The sequence below is a fragment of the Manis javanica genome, chromosome 8 (assembly GCF_040802235.1).
Source record: "Manis javanica isolate MJ-LG chromosome 8, MJ_LKY, whole genome shotgun sequence".
Classification (NCBI taxonomy): domain Eukaryota; kingdom Metazoa; phylum Chordata; class Mammalia; order Pholidota; family Manidae; genus Manis; species Manis javanica.
Genome location: NC_133163.1, coordinates 3680343 through 3703307, shown reverse-complemented (window position 1 = coordinate 3703307; position 22965 = coordinate 3680343). Strand labels below are relative to the sequence as shown.

Genomic DNA, 22965 nt, shown 5'->3' with positions numbered 1-22965 from the left:
GGCTCCCGCCCTCAGCCCCTCAGGGTCCCGCGGCCCTCGGGGCAGCCGCCCTGTGCCCACTTCAGCGCTGGCCGCCGCAGGGTTCCCGCGGCTTCCGCTCCGGAGGTCTCCCGTCCCAGGCGGGGATTCGGCGAGCAGGCAGGATCACCCCCGATGCCCAGCCAGTTCACCTGTACTGTGGCGGGGCCGCCCCGAGGCCGCGCCCGGGGGAGGAGCCTGCTCACGCCCCACCACGTGGAGAGCGCCAGGTGAGCACGCCTGCGCAGTCAGGCCGTAAACAAGCCCGCCCCTTCCCCTCGGCCGGCCTCCGCGGGGCCGACTAGCGGGTGGGAGGGGCCAGGAGGAGGCGGCGGGGGGAGGGTGAGGCCCAGTAAGGCGCCTGCGCGGTGGGCGTGATCCGGGCACTTAGGGCAGGATGAACGCTGCTTTCCAAGATGGCGACGGAGGGAGGAGGGAAGGAGATGAACGAGATTAAGACCCAGTTCACCACCCGGGAAGGTCTGTACAAGCTGCTGCCTCACTCGGAGTACAGCCGGCCCAACCGGGTACCCTTCAACTCGCAGGGATCCAACCCTGTCCGCGTCTCCTTCGTAAACCTCAACGACCAGTCTGGCAACGGCGACCGCCTCTGCTTCAATGTGGGCCGGGAGCTCTACTTCTACATCTACAAGGGGGTCCGCAAGGTACCGACCCGGGCGTCACCGGGGCCCGCCAGCGGCGTGGGGAGAGGCCGGGAGCAGGGCGGTGACGGCGGGGGCCAGGGTGACCGAAGAGGGTGGCCGGCGCCCTTACTTTGGAGTGGGCCGGTAACTCCGCTGGGGTGCTCCGAGGAAGGGGGCTCGGAGTGAGGAGGGCGGTGATGGTGGTGTCCCGGGGGGGCGGGGGCGGTGGGAAGGGACCGCGGGCGCGGGGCTCCGTCTGGGAGGCCCCACGAGGGGCCGGCCGCCTCTCCTCCGCAGGGTCCAGCAGGCTCCCGACACGGCCAGGCAGCGGGCCTGCGCTTCCCCGGAAGGGGTGGGGTGGCCGTCTTGGCTGTCTTGGCTGCCGCGTCTCCCGGGAAGGTTGGGAGTCCCCTTGTGGGTTGGAGAACGGGGGCGCAGGGCGGCCTGGGAAGGTCTGTCTGTGGGGCGGAACCGGGGCTGGGAAGCGGAGGACTTGAGACCAGGTCAGAAAGGACCTGCTCGGCGCGAAGGGCTGCTCCCCCTGCTTCCGCACCGACACCTCCTAGGAGCCTCTCCCTCTGGTGTGAACACTTTCTATTTCCGAAAACACCCGGGGGAGGACGGCTGTCACCGTCTCCGCTGGGGGAACCTCTTGAGAGATTGTTAAAGAGGGTCATCTTGTCCCGTATAGCTTGGGCAAGGGCTGAGTACGGCAGTTGGGAGGTCGAAACGATGTTTTCAAGCGAACTCAGCTGGATCACAGGGGTTCTGTGTGAGCGTGCCCGAATCATTCTTGTCCAACAAGTCAGACTGTGTCCCGAACAGGGAGGGATATGCCTTAAAACCTACTTTACAAGCACCATTCTTCTTGGCGGGCGACTTAACAGTAATTCTGTCAAGCATGTAATCATCCTTTAAAAATCTCTCTTTAAAAAGAAGCAACTTATTAGAGCTTTTCTTGTATTGGCTACCTAACATTGTTCTCGCTGAGAACTGCTTGCTTTGGAGAACGTGGTCTTTGACTTGACTCTTGGAATAGTGAGAAAGTGAATACACTTCACGGTTAGTGTGAAAATAAACTGTACATATTTGAGAGTGAAAGTTCTCTAGGATTTACTCTCTCCAGAAGCAGTACTTTTTTGCTTGGTTGCGTGAACTTGGGATTTAATAGTGGTATCTGCATGTAGCACGTTGTCTCATTTGTTCAAGGTGAACATTTTTTGTTAGTAAGTGTATGCTATTGTAAGTTACCCAGTAGATCGTTTGACTTTATCTTTTCTCTTTTGGACTTGGGAAAGTGTGAAGCAGTTAGTCCAGGAGCTGAAATTTTAGTCCTACGCCCAGCTTTGTCACTGACTTGTTGGGTGACTTTGGACGAGTTATTTAACTTGTATCTGCAGCTCTTTAAAAAAATATTTTACTGCACACGTTGTACTTTATAATATAATGACTGCAATGAACTTTAAAGCCCTGAAACACTCAGTAGATGTAAAATATAGTTAAAATGAGTATTAAGAGTAACCCAAATAGGAAGCTGCTATCTTGATATTAATGCTAGGGCTGAAAGGACCAGCTTTTTCTCTGGAAATACATTTATAATTTTATTTAAAGTTATTTACATAAAAATTAAGTGCTTAAAAACTACATTTAGTAGTAATTACTAGTGTAGGCATTACCATTAAAAACTTTTTTTTTTTAAGTATATTATTTCTGAAGCGTTCTAGTGGCAAACGTTACCTGGATGTGGCAGCCCCGGTTTGCAGCATAAAAACAGGCCTCTTGCCTGGATAGTGTTCTCTTTTAGTGGGATACTCACTGAAGGATAAAACTAGGAGAGCTTTTCAAAACTGTATAAAAAATTATTTTAAACCAGACAGATCTGAAACGTAACTTTGCCTTCAGCTGCACAATTTATTTGAGCACTTCAACTTTTTAGTAAAATTTCAGTTTCATGTGGTAATATCTTGTATATACATATTCACATTATGTGGTGGACATTTCAACTCTCTTTTAGCCATTGTAATTTTTTTAAAGTTTTGTTTCCCATGAATGAATTCTCATTTATTTACTGTTATTTCTGAGTATAAGTGACTGTTTTTGAGACTCTTTTCTGATTTTAAAATAGAGGAGATAATTTTCTTTAATCAGAAAACCAAAATTTGCTTTTTGGGGTTAGGAGTTAATCTTGTTTTGACAGTTGGTCGTTCTGATTTTAACCGCCCCCCCTTCATATTTTCTTTGGGGCATATAAAGCTTTACAACAACTATGCAGATTATTCAGGAGATACAACTTGGATGAACACGTTCAACTTAAATCTGCATGTAAAATGAGTGGAAAATAGGTTCTTCTAAAAAACTTAAATCAGGAACTTTGTGCCTGCCATTCAAGAAAAGAAGTATGGAGTCATTGGGGAATGGAGTGGATGAGGAGGTAGCTAAAATCTGAGGAGTGTAATTTTGGCCCTTTTAAAACATCTGCCAGTCAGTCTCTGGAGCCAGAGTCATCCTTGGAGTTTATGCAGCCTCACCGCTGCGGAGAAAAACCAGGGCTAGGGAAGGTGTGCGCACGTGTGTTACAGTTTTTTCTCTTGGTGAGGAAAACGAAGCACAACTGAATCTGAACATCTGTTTTAGTGAGAAGAGGCTGACCAAGCTTTTTGGTCGCAGGCTGCCAGATACCCCAAGCTCTTCAGGGTTTACCCTAGCATTTTGCCGTATACTCTCTCACTGAATCTTAGTGTCAATCCTGTGAGGTAGATGGAAGCATCTTTTCTTCACAAAGTTCGGAGTGGGATTCTTGTGTGAGGAGATGTAGTTTGGTGAATTTATTTTGCTTATCTAAAGATACATGAACATTGATTGAATACCGGCACTCATCATTCGAGCAAAGTTGTGAATGACTGCTATGGCGCTACGCTAGGCAAGGTGATGTAGGATATGCAAGGATGAGGAAGGCCTGTCACTGCCCCAAAGAACGTTCACCTACTAGCTTTCAAACCTCTTTTTAACATATGTAGCTTTACTCTTTTTTAAAAAGCAGATGGTTTACCATAAACATGCCAAATGTAGCTGGGCTTATTGGACCAACTCTTTCATTTTATGGAAATCTATTTTACAAAAGTATGAGTGCTCACTATTCAGATCTCAGTTTAAACATCACTTCCTTAGCAAATCCTACTTTGAATTCCCAGGCTAGACCAGTTTTCCCTATTACGTTTTCTCGTAGCATCTTGTACTTTGTCTTTCTAGTGCTTTTCTTGATTTGTAATCCTCTGGGCAACAATCTGACTTACCTCTTCTATAAACAAAGCTCCCTTAAAATAGGGACCATATCTTTTCTGCTTTCTCTGTCTTTCCTAGTGTCTAGCACTGTGTCCAGCATAGAACAGGCTCTTACTATATATTTACTGAGTGAATGACTAACGTGTCTGTGTCCATCTGTGTCATACTTTAAAAAGATCTTTAGAAGCTGAAAAATTCAATTTTGGGCCCAAAAGTAATGGGTATTTTTAGTAGTTCAAATTTTTTTAAAGACATTTAAAATTACTGTTAATAGGTATCAAATTTAGCTTTCTGGGAAAACTGGGAACTTGTATAGTAAAAGACAATGAAATAATGGAAAGTAACCAAATGGTGCAGATTACTTTTGATCTACTACTGTCAAACCATTACCTGCCAGATCTGTGTACTACCAAACAGCTTTTTAAGCTGTACTCAGAATTACTTAACATTCAAGTCAAAAAGCCTTACTTTTTCCCCCCATCTTAAGATTCCAAGCCACAAATGGACTGCCCCACAGATGATATTGAAGCAATTCCTACAATAGGTGGGAAATAGAATTGATGGCTTCCCTTTTCAGCTGTTGAGATTGTATGATTCTGTGCTCAATATTTTTTTTTAATAGAAATAAACTCATCCTCCTATTGGGATGTCTGCGTGTCTTGGATTCATTGCCTACTTCTTGAATGGGAATTGGGAAAAGTGGGGTGTGTTGTGAAACCAAGTTGAAAACATCATGATTCACTAGGTCTTTATGCTAACAAAAGCTTTTTACTCATGATGAGATGAAGCCTGGGCCACAAAACTCAGGTAATAACATCTAAAATATTTTTAGATCTGTAGTTATTTAGGAGGGTAATGAGAGTTGACTTGGAGAGAACGAGCATTCTGTATGGGAAGTATTCTGTCTCTTTCTCAAAGACTGCAGGACCACCTGTTGATGACTGAGGAATTCATGCTTTGTGTGGGAAGGTGAACTAGATAGATGCCTTTGATATTTTTTCCCCATAGGCTGGTTTTGGATATTGGACTGCTCCAGAGAGGGTCATCTTCACACCCTTCTCCCCATTTGTAATTTGCACACATCGCTGCTCCCCATTTATGGCTTAGAAGGAGGATTAAAAGTTTATAACTTTTTATATCTAATATACTTTGAGAAATTTTGTATTTAATTTAGTATGCCACATGTGGAATGAGATGGAAACCTGTATTTTTCCCATTAAGTGCTACTTAATAATTTCTCAAACATTGATACTTAGTTATTTGAATGTAGAATCTTATGCACTGAGGGGAAAGCATCTAAAGTTTCACTTAAAGCAGGCTTGAGAAACTTTCATATGATACTTTGGTTGCCTTGACCTTGAAGAGGAGGATGGTGATGAGATTTTGAAAGACTCCATGGATAGACATGAGCAATGGTAAGAATCCCCCAGAATGTTAGTGAAGTCCATGAGACGGTTATGAATGTCATGCGTTAAGTAAATATTTATGGGGGTTGCCCACTAGATATGAGGTACTATTCAGGATGCTGGGTGTAGACAGTCTCTGCCCCCAAGAAGCTTTTCACCTGTATTTAGTATTGTTAAATTAATCTAGTGACTTTATTTAAGAATGTACTTTGGTAGGGAACTTGAGGAAGAATCAAAACATACTTAGTGGATTTTGTCACTAGTTTGGCTATGTGCCCAAAGAACCTTGTTTTAAAAATAAATGTGAAGATTTTTGTAGTCTGGTGTTTGATGTTTCAGAGAATAGTTTTATTTATATTTCAGTAAGGTTAGCTTGTGCAGAAATGTGAGATGTGGTCCTATTTGGTTATTTAGGAGTAGACATCAAAAATAGACATAACTGGTAGACAGTCTCAGTTTTAATTTTCAGGGCAATTTAAATTGAGCGTATTAGTGACAAGTTACCTTATCCTGTGAATATTTGGCATCTGTTTTTCATAATAGAGTACAAGTATGTCTAGCTTTAAAATAAATAACCCTCATTCATCAAGGGTTCATTGCAGAGCTGTTATGTACAAGGTGCTGCTGTCTGTTGTGGGTGATGTGAAGGTGAATTAAGACATCTTCTGTCTCTAAGGAGCTTGTATCTTGGTACCAGTACCTGTAGTATAAAGCAGAAGGTGTGTGCTCTGCACATGGCATAAGCAGTACAAGTATCAAGTGGAATTAAGGACTAAAGGTGAAGTGGAGAAGTATTTCTCTGCCTAGTAGGAGAAGAATATTGGATTGGATTTCAAATGATGATTTGTCCTGAAATTTAGTATACAGATCACATTTTTATAAGTTTAAAAAAATCATAGCCTTATATTGCTGATTTCAGAAGTGCTTTATCTTCATTTCTGATTGACCTTTAGTTGGTAGTTGCTCTTAACCTTTTAGCATTTTTCTCAGCTTTACAGCTTCTCTGCCAGTTAGTACTTTGTAAAGTTAGTAATGTTTTGCATTGATTCTATTTTGTAATACAGATTTTTTTTAAAGCGAGGTGTATCGTACTAAAAACCATATCAGATCAATCAGTGCTACACTTTTATCTTGTTTTGTAGCATGAAAATGTACTTGAAACTGTAGATTTTGTAAGAAGCAAGAATTGTTGATGAGGAAGGAATTTATAAAGTTTTTATATTTGAAAAGTAATAATAGGAGTATGTCAGCATATTCTCAAGTAACCAAATTGTAGATGGTCTGTGACCTGGAGCTGCTTTTCCTTTAGTTAGTACACAGCCAGCTCATTGCTGGTCTGTGCTTTTTTTCCCCCCTGCTACCACACAGCTGGTCCAGGTGCTCCTTCTTTTTACTTTGATCTTCATTTCAGAGGCTCTGTCTTATCTTAATGTTTCATCTAATAAATAATTCGAGTGGTTTTGTGTGAAAAGCAGTATACTAGGCTGTGAGGAATTAAAGTATGAGATATGATCCCTGACCTTGAGAGGACTCTCATCGAATCAAAGAGACAAGATATTTCTACATTCATTCTGTCACAATGTATTGAGTGCGTACTCTATATTGCGTTGAGACCATCTCTGCCATTGAGTTCACAGTCCAGCAGAATAATAAATTACTTACTCACCTAACATTTATTGAACCTGTAGACTTGAAGACAAATAAGACACAATCCCTAGCCTAACTGCCTACAATCTAGTAGGGAGATATGCAGGCAGTGTCTGCTATTTTAGACAATATTCACTTGTTAGGGCTTCTTAATTTGAATAGAATTTAGGGGTATGTCAATCTAGATAGGAAAAAAATTTTACATGTTTATTTTTACAACCTATAACTGAATTTTAACACAGTGTTCAATTATTAATATAGGCAACAAATTACAGTAGTAATAAGCTCTATGACTTTATCACCAGTGAAAAACACAGATGTTTGCATATCACATTATGGTTGTTGTAAATGTATCAAATGTCACTTACACTCATCACTACTTTGAAATTACAGTAGTTAGTGGATCTGCTACTAGAGCTTATTCTTCAGCATGAAGAAAAAATTTTTAATCCTGAACTTGTTTAACTGTATTTTAATATTATTGATGTCCTTCGTAATCTTTTGTATTTAAAAATACTATGAGAAGGAGTGCATTGCTGAAGTACAGAATTCTGCCCCTGTGCAGACTTACTGATTCAAATCTGCATTTGAAGAGGGTCCCAAGATGGCTCATGTACTAACCGAAGTTGGAGAGGCATCAGTCTCTCCTTGTTTTTTCTGCTTCTTTCATTGCCTCTTCAAACTTATTCCAGTCAAATTATTGTGCCTTCCTGTCATCTATTTTAAGTGTACAATTCAGTGATTCTTAGTAAATTTACCAGATTGCACAACTGTTACCATAATCCTGTTTTAGAAACATGAGAGCTTGCTTACAAATTTAATTTTGTGTAAATTTCAGTTTTGCTAGATAAATAAATTAGATCTGTTGTATACCATAGTGCCTGTAGGTAACAATATGGTGTTGTGCACTTCAGAATTTGGTAAGAGGGGTAGATCTCATGGTAAGTGTTCTTACCACAAAAAACAAAGAAACTTTGGGAGCTGTTGGGTATGTATTTTACTTTGAACATGTTGATGGTATCATGGATATTACATATGTCCAAACTCATCAAATTGCACACAGTATGTGCAGTTCCCCATTAACCAGTTATGCCTCAAATCTGTTAAAAATGAATTTAATTTTGCGTTTTAATTATATAAAGCATTTATGTGGTTCCAACATCAGTACTCTGAAACAGGTTCTTTTCAGAGGTCTAGCTTCTACTTCTGTACTCCCCCTCAGTTCCCTTCTTTTCCCTATAATCATTTTATTTGTTTTTGACTCATCCTTCTGTTGTTGTAAGAAAGAGATGACATTTGAGCAGATTTGAAGAAATTGAGGGAGCATACTATGCGTGGTATTTTGCATTGTGTTTTTTTCTGCTTAATGATATATAATGTAGATCTTTCCACATTAGTAAATAGCTTCTTTACTATACACTCTTATGATATACATACACTCTTATGAAGGTTTCACAAGAAGAACAATGTGGTTACTACATTCACCCATATTATCAAGTACCCCCACACCCCATTGCAGTCACTGTCCATCAGTGTAGTAAGATGCGACAGAGTCACTACTTGTCTTCTGTGTGCTACACTGTCCTCCCCATGATCCCCCCCACACCATGTGTACTAATCATAATGCTCCTCAATCCCCTTCTCCCTCCCTCCCCATCCACCCTCCCCACCCCTCCCCTCTGGTAACCGCTAGTCCCTTCTTGGAGTCTGCGAGTCTGCTGCTATTTTGTTCCTTCAGTTTTGCTTCGTTGTTATACTCCACAAATGAGGGAAATTATTTGGTATTTGCCTTTCTCTGCCTAACTTATTTCACTGAATTCTTCTTTACTCTTATAATTGCTTTATACTCTATGCTGTGTATGTATCGTAATTTATTTAAGATGACTCTTGGTAGTCTTAAAAAAACTTTTATTACAAATAATGTTGCAGTAAATAACTTTGCATGTATGTTATTTTGCATGGAGGCAGGAATATTTCCGGAGGAGGTACAGCTGGGTAAAAGGGTAAATGTGTATATATTTTTGGTAGATGGCATCAAATCGCCCTCCATAGGGAGGGGTTGTACTATTTCCTACTCCCATACGAGAGCAGCTGGTTCCCCACAGGCTCACCAACAGGGCATGTTGTTGAACTTTTGCATTTGATCTAATAAGTGAGAAATTAGTGTAATTTTTGTTTGTTTTCACTTGTGATAAAAGAGCTTGAGCATCTTTCTACATATTATGAGTGAAATGTATTTCTTTTTCTGTGAACTGTTTCATATCCCTTGCCTGTTTTTTTATTGAATTGTTAGATAATCTATATATATATATATTTTTTAAGGTGCTCTTTATGTGTTAGGGAGATTAGCCCTCTGTCTGTAATGTGAATTACAGATTTTTTTCTTCCCAGTTTATCTGTCTTGTAACTTTGCTTAAGGGTGTGTTGTGTGTTTTTTTGTGTGTATTTCTGTCACGAAGAATTTTCATATTTTTTGCAGTTTAATTTGTAAAAATAAATTTGTATAGATAATTTTGAGCCACAGTTTTATTATTTAGTGCTAACCAGATGCCATTCTCCAACATTTCAATAAGAGGGAAAAGATTTACCTTTCATTAGTCAGGAATTAAATTTAAGACTTTTCTGGAAGCAAGAGGTGAACATTGGAATATATACTGTAAAAGGAGCTGGTACCACTAGTAGTTTTTTGGCTTTAGCATACCTGGAATATATTATAATGTTAGTGATCTTTTGGTTTGCAAGTAACAGCAAACCCAACTGAAACTAGTTTAAACTTTAAAGGGATTGCTTGGCTTATGTAATTGAAAATTCCAGAGGTAAGGTGGGCTTCAGGCATGGTGTGATTGGGGTACTAGCTCTGTTGTACGGAGATGCTCTTGGTTCTGCTTTCCACCATGTGGCAGCCTGGCTTACATGGCAAAGTGGTGGTAGAGGTTCTGGGCTTCACATTTCTGTACCATATGGACCAGATCAAGAGCCAGTATCCAGGATGAGAGTGAATAGCTCTTCCAGTTACTTTTTCGAAGAATTAGGAAGACTATTTCACACAAGCCCCCAGCAAACCTCCTTCAATTCAATGCTCCAGATAGGATTACCAGCCCATTCTGGTGGCCAGGGAAATAGTATGCACTGGTTGACCTGAGTCTTAGCTAACATACACCTTTAGCAAGGGGATTGGGTTATCCAATACCCTGATTGCTCTGGAGCCCACTCCAGAGCTGCAGTGTAAGTAGATAGCAGACAGGAGAACAGATCTGTAGTTAGATACTGAGTAGGCAGCCAAGTGATGCAAACTACACTGAGGGTCTTACACTGGGCTAGGGGACTGGGGACCCAGATGTGATAGATGCAGTTATTTCCTTGAGAGGAACGAGTGGTGAGTTGAATCAGTAAAGTAGGAATTCAGCGCACTGTAGTCAGTGCATTGAGTACTGCTTGGGCTGCATTGTACTCTTGCGTGATCTAGAAACCTCTTTCCTTTGCTCTTGCTGTTTGACTACTATGAATGCCCTCCCACCTTTTCACATAATTTTGTGATTTTTTTGTTTGAATCTCTCCCTGACTAGACTGCGAGTCTTGAGGGCAGAAACCATCTTATTCATCCATGTCCATCACAGTGCCTATGTATAGTAGGCACATTGTGTTCAATTTTAGGTGAATGAAATGATTGAGATTATAGTCCTTTAAGTATTTCCTTGAAGTAAATCAGATATCTTTTCAAAATCCTTGGCACAGGTCAATTTGATCAGTGTTAGTTACCCAAGCACACAGAGGTAGTCTTGCCAGCCCCTTTTGCACTGGTTGAGAGACTTTTAGAAATAAGTCACAGCCTCAAACCTTGTGCTGTTGGGGTCGTTCTGGGCTAACCCTGGAGGAGGCTGTATCCAGTGCCTATCGCTTGAGCTAGCTTTGTTTGGAAGCTGCATCTTCCTTATCCTGTTGTCGTGGGAAAAAGTGCTCACACGCTGCCTTCCAGGTCTTCTCTCGGGTTCACTGTAGGAACTGCACAGGTCCTTACATGGTGTTTTTCTTTCCTCGTACATGTAGCTAGCAGGATGGAGGACAGTATTAGCTCAGCCAATTAAAAAGTGGTGGTGGTTATGCGAGGGCTTTCCTTGGTGCTCTAGCAGTTTGCATTTCCCTATAGCTCAGAGTAGGGCACAGGTTGAGCTGGAAAAGCTTTGCGGAATCCTGACTACCACACTGCAAAGTGCAGCACCACATCAGATATAGGTCCGTTTGCCACTCCTCCAGGCAGCCCCTCTGACTGCCATTTAGACTCGTGCTGCTATCTCTCTTTCTCCAGGCTGTATACTGGCTTCTTGACCACCAGTGCTCATTGAAGACTTAGGTACCTGCCTCACAGCCTTCCTCTCCACCCCAGTTCTGCCCTCATCTTGGGTGGTTTCCTATCCACTGCAGGACCCATTAAGCACCTTGGCTTCTTGGCTTCCAAGTCCACCCCAGTGACCTCCTGTAGTCTACTTCTGGCACCCTTTCCATAGTTACACGCTGGGTCTTACCATCAGCTGAATGGTGTCAGCTCCAAAATTACTAATTTCAGATAGAAACAGTTGTCCTTCACTCCCATGTCACCTGGGCTCCCACTGCTCTAATTCTCCAGGGTGCTGGTCGCTCAGCTTCATGCTGCCAGATCCATCAAACACCAGGCTGCCCACAACTTCCTTGGCCTCTCAGCAGTGTTTGACACAGCTGATCATCTTCTGTTTATTGAAATACTCTTTGTCATGACACTTAATCTCTTTCTGCCTTTCTGGCCCACCTCTCTTTGGCCATTCAGTGCTTCACTCTACCTCCTCCCTCACTGATTTTCTTATGACATGGCCCTGTTCCCTTTTCCTTTCTCACTCCCATCTTATGTCTACTGTATCTGTATCTTTTGTTCCTAAAATTGTTTACCCCACCCCCCAAAGGAAAAAGTATTTATTGCAATAAATCAGTGCGTATTCCCTTGAAAGCACAAATCCATTTTTTAGGCGGAAGTTAGAACTTACTCATTCTAACTTCCTCATTCTAACGTGTGCTCCAGCAAAGTTCCAGCTCTGTCACTGTCAGCTGTAGGTCCTGCTTCTTGATAGTCACTTGCCAGCTCCTTTTCTCTCCTGTTGCCCTTTTCTTTCTAGGCCATCTGTCTGTGGTCACGGACATGGCCATCACTGATTTGAAACTGTGGCTCCCTTTTGTAGTGCTGTGACCTGTTCTGGAGTGGCTGGGGCACTAAAGATTCTGGCTTTTAAGCAGCTGCTGGGCTCAGTCACTAGCAGGGCTTCAACCCCATCATTCCTTTTTTAAATTTTGTCTTGAACAGAGTTGCAAGATTTTGTCAATTAAAATTTTGTTTCAAAGAATCAGATGTTTCTTTGTTTTCTGTTTTGTTAATGTTACCTTTATTTCCTTTCTGTTTTCTTGAGGTTTCTGAATTGAAAACGGATTTCAAGCCTTTTTAAAAAAATTATTGTTGATATACAATCTTTTGTTGATTTCCAATATACAACACAGCGGTTCAATGGTTACCCGTATTATTAAATCCTTAACCCCTCTAGTGTGGTTACTATACATCAGTATAGGAAGATGTTACAGAATCATTAACTGTATTCTCCATGCTGTACTACCATCCCTGTGACCAACTTATATCGTGATTGCAAATTATTGTGCCCTTTCATCCCCTTCACCTCCTTCACCCTATTCCCCCCACCCCTCCCTCTTGGTAATCACTAGTTCCTTCTCAGTGTCTCAATCTACTGCTATTTTGTCCCTTCTGTTTTGCTTTGTTTTTATGCTCCACAAATAAGTGAAGTCATATGGTATTTGTCTTTTCCCACCTGGGTTATTTCACTGAGGATAATATTCTCTAGTCGTTGCATCCATGTTGTTGCAAATGGGAGGATTTCTTTTCTTTTTATGGCTGAATAATATCCATTGTGTATACGTACCACATTTTTTTATCCACTCATCTACTGATGAACACTTAGATTGCTTCCGTATCTTGGCTATTGTAAACAGTACAGCGGTAAACATAGGGGTACACATGTCTTTTTGAATCAGGGATTTTGTTTCCTTTGGGTAAATTTCACGCCTTCTTTTTAATAATGTGCTCAAGGCTATAGCATTCCCCCTAAGTATTGCTTTAACAAAAGTCTTCCATATGTTAGATATGTGGTGATACTGTCAGTAAGATGTAAATGATATTTTGTTTTTTCCATTTTTATTCCCTCTTTAACCCTTGAGCTTCTAAGAAGGCATTTTAAAATTTCTATTTATAGTGCTTAATTTGTTATTAATTTATTTGCATTGTATGGTCATAGAATATGCTTTTTGATATTAGTTATTTGAAATGTGATGAGACTTTTTCTTTGTGACCTAAAGTGTTCCAAGAGTATATCCCCTCTAATTGTGAGGCTCAGGGTGACATGTGCATGTGTGTGACTAAATTGTCCTGTTCATATTTTCCATATCTTTACAATTTTTATGACCGATATTTATCAATTTCTGACAAGTATGTTAAATATCTCACTGTGGTTCTGAATTTTTTAATTTCTCTTTGTTGCTTTTTGCTTTTTATTAAATTCAGAATTGTTAATTTTTGTAGATTGTTCTTTGTGTGTGTATACTCTACTCTCACCTCTATTTTTGCCCTAAATTCTATTTTGAGAATTGGAAAAAGGTTAATTTTGTTAGTGTTTGCATGAATGTCTTTTCTATCCTTTATTTTCAACTTTTTAATGTAGCTTTGTTTTTGCCTTTTGGTCCCCGTACGTGTTTTCTATTTCATCGCTGTCATGACACTTTCTTCTCTTCTACTCCTCTTCCTTCCCCACCTGGTAACTTGGTTTTATATCCGAAGTAGATCGAATACATCTACTTGTGTTTTTGTCGCCCTCACTCATCTCAGCTGGGCACCATGCAGTCGTCTGATGGGGTCCTGTTTTACTGTCACTCCCTGTAATTTATTCTCTATACAGGAGCCAGATGATCTTTAAAATATGAATCTGATTGTCATTCCCAGGGTTATCTTTCACTGGCTCTCATTGCTTTCAGCATTACAGATGAAGGGATTGGCGTAAACAAGCTCCTGTGCTGGCCTTAGTCACCTCAGCATCCTCTCCCTTCTCTGCGTCTTTCTGACCACTGGCCTTTCAGCGGCTCTGACAAGCCCTTCCTGCCACAGAGCCTTCCAAGTGCTGCTTCCTTCGCCTGTGAAGACGCTTCCACTCCCCTTGCTCCTTCACATCCGAGCTCATAGGTTCTTTTTGTCAATGCCTCCAACCGGACCCCTAGAGTAGGTCAGGTCTGTCACTCTACCGAATCATCTCTCTAGCATATGTCAAGTCATGATGATAATAAAATAGTTTCAATTTGAAATTTATTGCCCCTCTTCTCCCCACCTCTAAATTGAAACCTCAGGAGGGCTGATTTTATCTAATTTGTTGCTGAAATCCCTGTGTCTAGCTCAGTGCCTTTGATGCATTATGGGCACTCTAGATATTTGAATGAATGGATAAATGTGCAAGTGACTTTGTCATTTGTCTATTGATGAGGTAGACTGCAATTATAAGCCTATATTCTTGTATATAGTTGGTATTTGGTTAAATATTTTAAATCAATTTTTCTCTCTGATCTTTTGCATCTATGTTTTGTGAGATAGTGTATGTAAAGAACAGCACGCTACTATATGTACCGCATTTCTCCCTAATTTATTCCTCACCTCCCCCTTCTCCCATACATACATCTTACCTTAGTACTGACAATAGGTAGAGGCATGGAAAAACAGAAATCTGTTCAGTTCTGAAGGTTTTCTTACAAGGAAAGTCTGTTGATCATTCAAATCATTTATAAGTTTGCATACGGGACTTTTCCCTTCATTGGCGGCAGTAAAAAGGAAAGATATTTTTACCCTTGTAGTTAAAAGTAGGGTATGTTTGTGATAGAAAATTTGGAAAATTCAGGAAAAAAAATACAAATTTTAGCATCTGCACTGTTTTGCCCCTTGTTTTTATTTTGTTTTATAAAATATGTTTTGGAGCTTATTCTGTCAGTGTGTAAAGAGCTTCTTTATTTTCTTAATAGCTGCACTATTCCATTTGTACCAATGTACCATGCCTCCCCCTTTGATGGACAGTAAAGTTGTGTTCAGTCTTTAGCTATTACAAAATATGGTGGAGTAATAACCTTATGCATATATATCATTTTGCCATGGTGCTAGTATATCTGAGGAATAAATTCCTATGTGTGGAATTGCTGGTCAAAGGGCATGTGTGTGTGATTTTGTTAGACATATTCAAATTGCCTTCCACAAGTACCAATTAATGCTTCTGGCACAGTGTACTATTATTTGATCTTTGCCAGTTTGACAGGTGAAAAATCATGTAATGCTGTAGTTTTGTGTTTGTTGTACTATGAGGTAAGCATCATTTCATATAGTTAAGAGCCATTTGTATTTTCTGTGAGTTGTCCATATCCTGTACCCATTTTTCTCCTAGGATTTTGGTCTTTCTGGGGGGTGAGAGACTTCCTGGGGAATGCTCTCTTTTATGTAAATTAGCCTTTAATCTATGATCTGAGTTGCAGACAATTTGGTTTCTGTTGTCAGTTGTCTTTTGATTTTGCTTATGGTTTTCTCTAGGTGGAAATTTTATTTTTTAATAGATAAACATATTAGTCTTTTCTCTTATGGCTATGGGTTGGGTCATACTTAACCTTCCTATTTTATTTTTTAAAATTCTCATTTGTTTCTTCTTGTACTTCTTAGGTTTCATTGTTTACATTTGATATTTGCTATTGCTGAGATTTATCCTGGTGTAAGATGTGAGATTGGGTTTTAAGCCTCCCACCACCACCCCTTTTTTGGGGGGAACAATTTTAGGATTTCTTGATCTCTTAATCTTATATGGAGAATAATCTTTCAGCAGTTTTCTGCTGAACTCTGAGGAGTATAGAACAATGAGCCGTGTGTATTTTTTTTATTGTAAGTCACGGTTATCTTTATCTTAACAATGTTGACCTAAAAATAGTGATTAAAGTACAGTCTATTTGTGAGCATGATTGTGAAACAAATCTTGTAGAATTTTCAGTTGGTAAATAAAGATTGATAAGATTATTAACAATAGGTGCAGTGATAAGCTAATTAATATTATGCCCTACACTTAAGTTTTAATAAGTTATATAAAACAAGAAGAGATTTTCCTCTCATTTGAGTGAATCACCTTTGAGATCTCTTAGCTCCTTTGATTAATGCCTGATAATGCCAAGCTAATAAATAATAGGGTTTAATGGGGCTTGATTCTCAAATCTCTTTCTCATATCTAATGGATTCCCTTTATGGGCCATCATCCATCTAGCGGGTGAAGGTTCTGAAGGTCCTGGCTGTAGTAAGAGTGGGTGCTCTCAGTGGGAGAGAGCTGATGGGATCCCCTGCGCCGAAATCACTGATGGTCCTTCACTGCTTCCGGTCTTTTCTTCCTGTTTCCATACCACACAACCATTGTCCCATCTCTGCTTGCCATTGCCTTTGTCACTTTGTGGCTCTTTCCCAAGATTTGTAATAGTTTACTTTACTAAAACTATCAGATCCAAGCTGAGCCTACTAAGAAAGTTACTGTGCCAGTGGCTCCTTCAAAATGTGTGCCTTTCATGGTGAGGTGCCTCACACAGGTAGTTGAAGTCAGGATGACGCCTTGGGGTCTTTCCTGCACATGTGCTTTGTCTATGTGTCTCTGTCTTCACTCAAGTGCCATCTCACCTTTCTACTTGACGATACCCTTGCCTAAATATTTGAGTTCTTACATTTACAGAAACTGTCAGACTCCTCCTCCTCTTTTCCCTTCCAGCAGTGGTGCTCTTACATGTGTGTGGCACTCAACCAGCCTCTGCAGCATCTTTAGAACTTGTGGGAAGACAGGTTTCCAGACCCTACTCTTGACCAGCTGAATCAGAAACTCTGTGGGTGGGGCCCAGCAGTCTGTTTAACCAGCTGAGGATTCTGATGTGCTAAATTTGAGAACCACTGCCTTCTGGGATCTCATTCAGAGCTCTCCTCACGGTAAACAGTAGAAGTTACTGGCTGTTTAATAGTTATTAATTTGTGTACCATCACAGCTACGATTTATTGAACACCTACTCTGTGCTGGCACTAAACAAGATGTTTTTATGTGTATTGGGTCATCCTCACAAACACTGAAGTAGGTAGTGGTGTTTGCTGCTTTATGTATATACAATGAGAAAGGGAGGCTCTGAGGAATGCAGTCACTTGCCAAGGCTACGCAGCTGCTAAGTGGTGTGTGAGAGTTCAGCAGGGTCTGTCAGGTGCCAGAGCCTGTCCTTCTTAGCCTCCACGCTGCCTTTCACATAAACCTTTGTTCTCAAAGAGGGCATGTGATGATGCAGCTGTCACAGGGTCATATCACGAATGGTTGTAATACCCATATGTTTGGATTTCCCCCATCATGTTCTTAACCCCATATACTAAGCAACAACCTATCAACTTCTTTTCAAAAATAGAAATAGAGTATTTCATTTCCTCTTCTTAATATTCGTTTACTTAAAAGGTGTCAGAGAAATGAGAGGTAGAAGAGGCTTTGAGATTGTAGTCCAGCCTTGGCATTCTTAGTATTTAGCCATCACATGACATGTGCTACTCTGTATTTGTGTTTCAGAGATTAACTTGTGCTTTTGTTGAGGTATAAATCAGTATACTACACAGCTCTGGCCTTTGAACTTACATTATTTTTACAACTTATACTACATTGAATTCAGTAAAATCTTAATTGATTGGAAAAAGTAACTTCGCTGGCTTTGCTTCAGCCCAGTTGTGTTATGAAAGTGAAGTGAGCAAGTACCAGCTGATTGAGCACTGCTTTGACCCAGGGGACAGCGCCGTCTCTGGTGAGGGGGAGGGCATGTTATTTAGGCTGGGTGCTCCCTCTTACCTCATTGACCTTCCCCCCTCTCACTTTCAACACCCTCACAAACACACCCCCTATGCACATGTGTTTGGACAAGTAGCTAAAAAGAAGAATCCATCTATTTTTTAAATGCCTGTGAGGAATCAAATGCTTGTTTCCCTGTTCACTGTGCTAACTTAATTTGAATGCATTAACACATGTAAATTGATATTATTTACTTAATAGTGATAACTTTCATAGCACTTTGTGTGGGTACTCTTCTAATCACTTTACATATTTTAACTCCTGTATCCTCAAATACTGTGTATGGTAGGACCTGTTGTATCACCCCCATTTTCCTGTTCTGTAGAGATGGTAGTGTGGAAAGCGAGTAGCTTGTTGTAGCTCACAGGGCTAGGAATGGCAGAACCGGAGTCAAGCTTATACATACCGTCTGTGGTCCTAACCACCCCTCAAAGTGGAAGTTAGGTTTTCAGCCAGGGCTTTTCCTATAATGTGACGCTTTTGAAATGGTGCACTATTCAGTGTTTTTGTTACCCAACTTAGGAGGATGGGATTGATACAGGAGTCATGTAGAGAAATAATTCTGGTCCTGTAAAAATGTTAAATCAATGAGTTTGCCAGGGACTCAGGCAGAAGAAGTGTATCCCATGACTAAGGAAGGTGGTCTTCTGGAGTGGACAGTTCTGGGCTTGAGCACCAGCCTCGTATTGCACCAGGATGGGCCCTGGCTGGCTGTGTGCTGTGCCATGCGCTTTTTCCTTGGGGCCCTTGGGTACGCCATGGTTTCTCACTGCCAGACATTCATGTATGGGGCTTGAGATGCGAGAACTTTGTGAGAACAGCACAAATGCTCAGACTTGCTGTGGACAACAGGGAGATTTGGGGATGTTATACTATTGTGTGTCTCTTAAACGAAAGGACAGATCTAGTGCAGTACTCCATGTGGGGAGAGGCCAGAGCTCTTTCCGTGCCACTCTAAGGACTCGTTTGGTTTGTAGCCATCCTGCTGGTATTTGGAGTCTCAACCTTTGTCACAGCCATTATGTACCACCCAGCTGAGCTGCTGGCCTGCATTTCTTAGCTTTCAAGATCTATGCTGCCTGGCTTAAAATTGATGTCGGTTTTTAATGCATTCTTTTTGTATTTGCATACAAATTTTTCATACATCCCTGCTGGCCAGAATTTGATTAGTGGGCATTTGGCTCTGCTGCAGATGGAAGATATTCTGGAAGACAAGGGCTTTGGAAAGAGCTGTGGAGTGGGCTTTGGCCTTAGTTGCTTAGGGCACAGCCAGCTTGAGATTTATCAAGAGCTAGGCAACTCCCTTCTCAGCCTAGAGAAGACTAGCGGAGTTGAAACGTATCTATGAACTTTGCCCCAACTAAAAGTGTCATTTGGCTTATGCTAAGCTTAATGAGTTTTGTAGTCTTCTGTATTTCTTTACTCTGTGTTATAAATAATATCATACCAAGTTTTGATGACTAGTTGTTACTGTCTGTTGTAGAAGCAAGAAGACTCCAAGTAGCTTTTCCTGCATTTCTCGGTGACTCAAGTACTTTTCCTGCATTTACAAGGTCTAGAGCACCCAGAGGAGTGAGACCAGAGCCCCAAGTTTAGCTGCAGTGTGAACTGATTGTATGATTTTAGGCAATTATTTTCTCTTAAATTACAGCATCTTGAGAGCAAATGTGACTTTTTAAAAAGCCTTGCTCCAGCTTTGTCCATCGTCTGATTCCGTGTATGTAAGACTTAGGCACACTCACATAAGACTGTTGTGTATAGAGGTGCACTGCAGAGTCATTCACACTGGGAAATGAGTTGCTTCTTCAGTCCACTTCTCTGTGAACAGCTTTAGCTTTTTAAGCTAGTATTTGTAAATTTTTGACTAGTTATGTTTCATTACATGAGATAATTAATGGTAAGTACTCAGAGTGAAGCACATGTGCAGTTGTTGCCTGATGTTAACTTCTGTTCTTTTTGATTTCAGCCTTCAGTGTGGAATTTACTCAGTTCCAAGCTTGTTGGCCTGTTAACCTACATTTGAAATACAGTACTGTTTCCCATTGAGACTGAATACAATACTGTCCCTATTGTGCCTAATATTTTTATTTCAGGCCTCAAGATTTTGACTTTTAAATGCTAAAATATTACTGTATGTAGAAAAACAAATTCCACTGTGTAATCCTTTTACTATTTCTTCTGGATTAAGGATAATGTAGGATTGAGTTTTCTCAGAATCTCTAGAAAAGCATGGGTTGATGATAATTCTCAGTTCAGTTCTTGTGAGAAAGATGGGGGTTCAATTTTTAAATCTACATTAGAGAAAGAATTGGAAGGTAAGCTGGGAACACATTGGATTTTCCAAAGAGGACTCTGGGAACAGATATCTTTATTTGCCACTGTAGCAAATTTGGAACACACAGTGAACCGTTCTAACATTGTAGCACTATTTGAAGGGTGAAACAATAGAACCATCCAGGGCATCCTTATCTGCCCTCTGAGCGGTTGTCCTCTTTAAAGAATTTTCCTGTCCTTTCTCATCTGTTTGAGTAATGCCACTGGTGCCACAAAAGCATTACTAACAGGCTCCGGCATCCTAATTCATGTGAAACTTAGGGTTTTGCTAGTGCAAAATGTATCTTCACCTGTTGGTGCTGTTATCATTTGGCTCATGCATTTACTTGATGTTGCAGTAAGCTTCCTTTTATGGTGAATTTTATTGTTCACAAAGGCATGTATTTTTCTGCGACCCTGTGCTAGGTCATTACATACTTTTAAAATACTAGAATAATTTTGAAATAGTTCAATTTGGTTTTTTGGCCTGTTTTTTTTTTTCTATTTAAAATATTAAACAAGCAATATAGAATTTTTGATGCAGTTTGAAAGGAAGGCAAAAAATTGTCACATAAATGCTACCTACCCCTCTTTTAATAACCATATTTAATATTTTGGTGGGTATCTTTTCAAATTGGTTTCTTTGCACCTATGTGCATAGAAATAAGTATATGTTCCAAACAAAATTATACTTTTTTAATTGTGGAAAATTTCCAGCTTACTCAAAAGTAGACTGGTATAAAGGACTTCATATACCTGCCTCCCAGCCTCACCAGCTGTCAACATGCAGCTGTCTCATTTCATGTTATCTCCCTTACTGCATTATTTTAAAGCAAATCCCAGGCATCGCATCTGTGCTTCAGTACATGGAGTGTTTGGGGAAATAAAACAACATTTTCAGATGTAAAAACTTATATTTGAATACAGTCTGTTCTTTGACAGATTCATAAATATTCATAAAATCTTTACAGTTTCTTGATGTAAGGATCTTTTTAATTACGTAATTTATTTTTAACCTTTTAATTTGAAATAATTATAGATTCACAGGAAGTTGCAAAAAATTTGCACACAGGGCCAATGTAGCTTCACCCAGTTTTCCCCAGTGATAAATTTTGCAGGACTGTAGCACAGTATCAAAACCAGGAAATTGACAGAGCTCCTTCAGATTTCACCAGTTTCACATGCATTTGTGTGTGTGTGTATGTACTTCTGTGCAGTTTTATCCCATGTGTAGATTCATGTAACCAATACCACAAATGTTACTTTATAGTTGGTTTATTCAAATTTGTTTCCAAACAAGTACAGCACATTGCATTTAGTATGCATCCTCTAAGTCTCTCTTAAAAAAATTGTTTTGCTTTATCACACTTACAGGAAAGTGACAAGAACAGTACAAAGATCTCCCATATGGCCATCACCCAGATTGATTGTTTAAAATTTGCCTGTTTGTTTTATCATTTGTGTGCCCCCCATCATCTATCCTTACCCTCCCGCACCCTCTCCCTTCTCTCTACATGTGTGGACATGAATGTATATAATACATATCATTGGAGAGTAATTTGTAGGAATCACGTGAGCCCATTTGTCCACATAAACTTGTTTGTTTTCCAACAGCAAGGATTTTCACTTACACAGTCACAAGTACATTTATCAAAATCAGAAATATAACATTGATGCATTCCTCTTCTCTAATCTACAGTTCACATTAAAATCTTATCTGTTTCCCAAGAGCCACTCTTTAATAGCCATTTTCCCCTGGTTGGGATCCAGTTCAGGTTCACACTGCAGTTAGCTGCCGGCTCTTTGGTCTTGTTCAGTCAAAACCTGTTCTTAGCCTTGTCTTTGTTTCCTTGATCTTGACAATTTTTATGAGTTCAGACCAGTTACTTCGTAGAGTTTCTCTCAATTTGGATTGGTCTCTTATTTTTTCATGATCAGAGTCATGGTCTGCATTTTGGGAGGCACACCACACAGTCAGTGTTTTGTCCTCAGAGCAGCAGAGCAGGAGGCCCATGGTGTTGATTTGCTCTCATATTGATGATGTTAACATAGATTAAGGTTGTGTTTGCTAAATGAATCCATTGTAAAGTTCTGTTTTCTTTTTGTGATTGATACATAATTTATGAGGAGTTTCTTTGAGACATAACACAACTATTTTGTTTCTCATCAAACCCTCATATACTAGTTTTAGTTCCATTAGAGATTTTTGGCTGAATCAGTTATTACTGTATTACTGCAATGGTTGTAAAATGGTAGTTTTCAATCCATTACCCTTTCCTTCTACATTTATTGGGTGTTGGTGTACTGTAAGGAAGAGCTTCCTTTTCTTCCCGCTTATTGATATTAGTGTGAACTCAGATTCTTATTTTATTCTACGAAAATTCTGTAGTATTGTTTTGATGTTTAAATTGCCCTATTTTGGCCAGTAGTAGTCCCTCAGCTTTGCCTCCTTAGTCTTTTGGACCCAACTTCGGTAGGCTTTGATAGCCTTCCTACTAAGAAGTATAAATACATGTTCCAGATTCATCTTGTCTGTTTCCTGCCCTCCTTCCAGTATCAAGGCTCTGGAAACTTAGTAACTTTTAAGTGCCAAATAGTTTTTGCGGCACAGTCTGGGTTCTAGAAGTTCCTATTGCTATTTAGTCATCACTTCTGTAACTTTTTAGTAGACAGAGCTAAAACATGCTTTTCTTTTTTTTTTCTTTAATT

General features: G+C 40.3%; 1 protein-coding gene across 7 annotated transcripts in view; it reads left to right on the top strand.

The window, feature by feature from the left end:
* Positions 1-376: 376 nt before the first annotated feature.
* Positions 377-22965, top strand: part of WDR20 (WD repeat domain 20) — a 56965-nt gene continuing 34376 nt past the window's right edge. For 3 of the 7 annotated variants that reach the window (XM_073241838.1, XM_036991540.2, XM_036991537.2), the window contains exon 1: positions 381-683. In XM_073241838.1, coding sequence (XP_073097939.1) covers positions 435-683 — 249 coding nt within the window. In that variant the 5' untranslated portion in view covers positions 381-434. Of the gene's footprint in view, positions 684-22965 lie in introns of all 7 variants that reach the window. The other 4 variants (XM_036991538.2, XM_036991541.2, XM_073241839.1 and 1 more) reach the window with 3 other exon arrangements.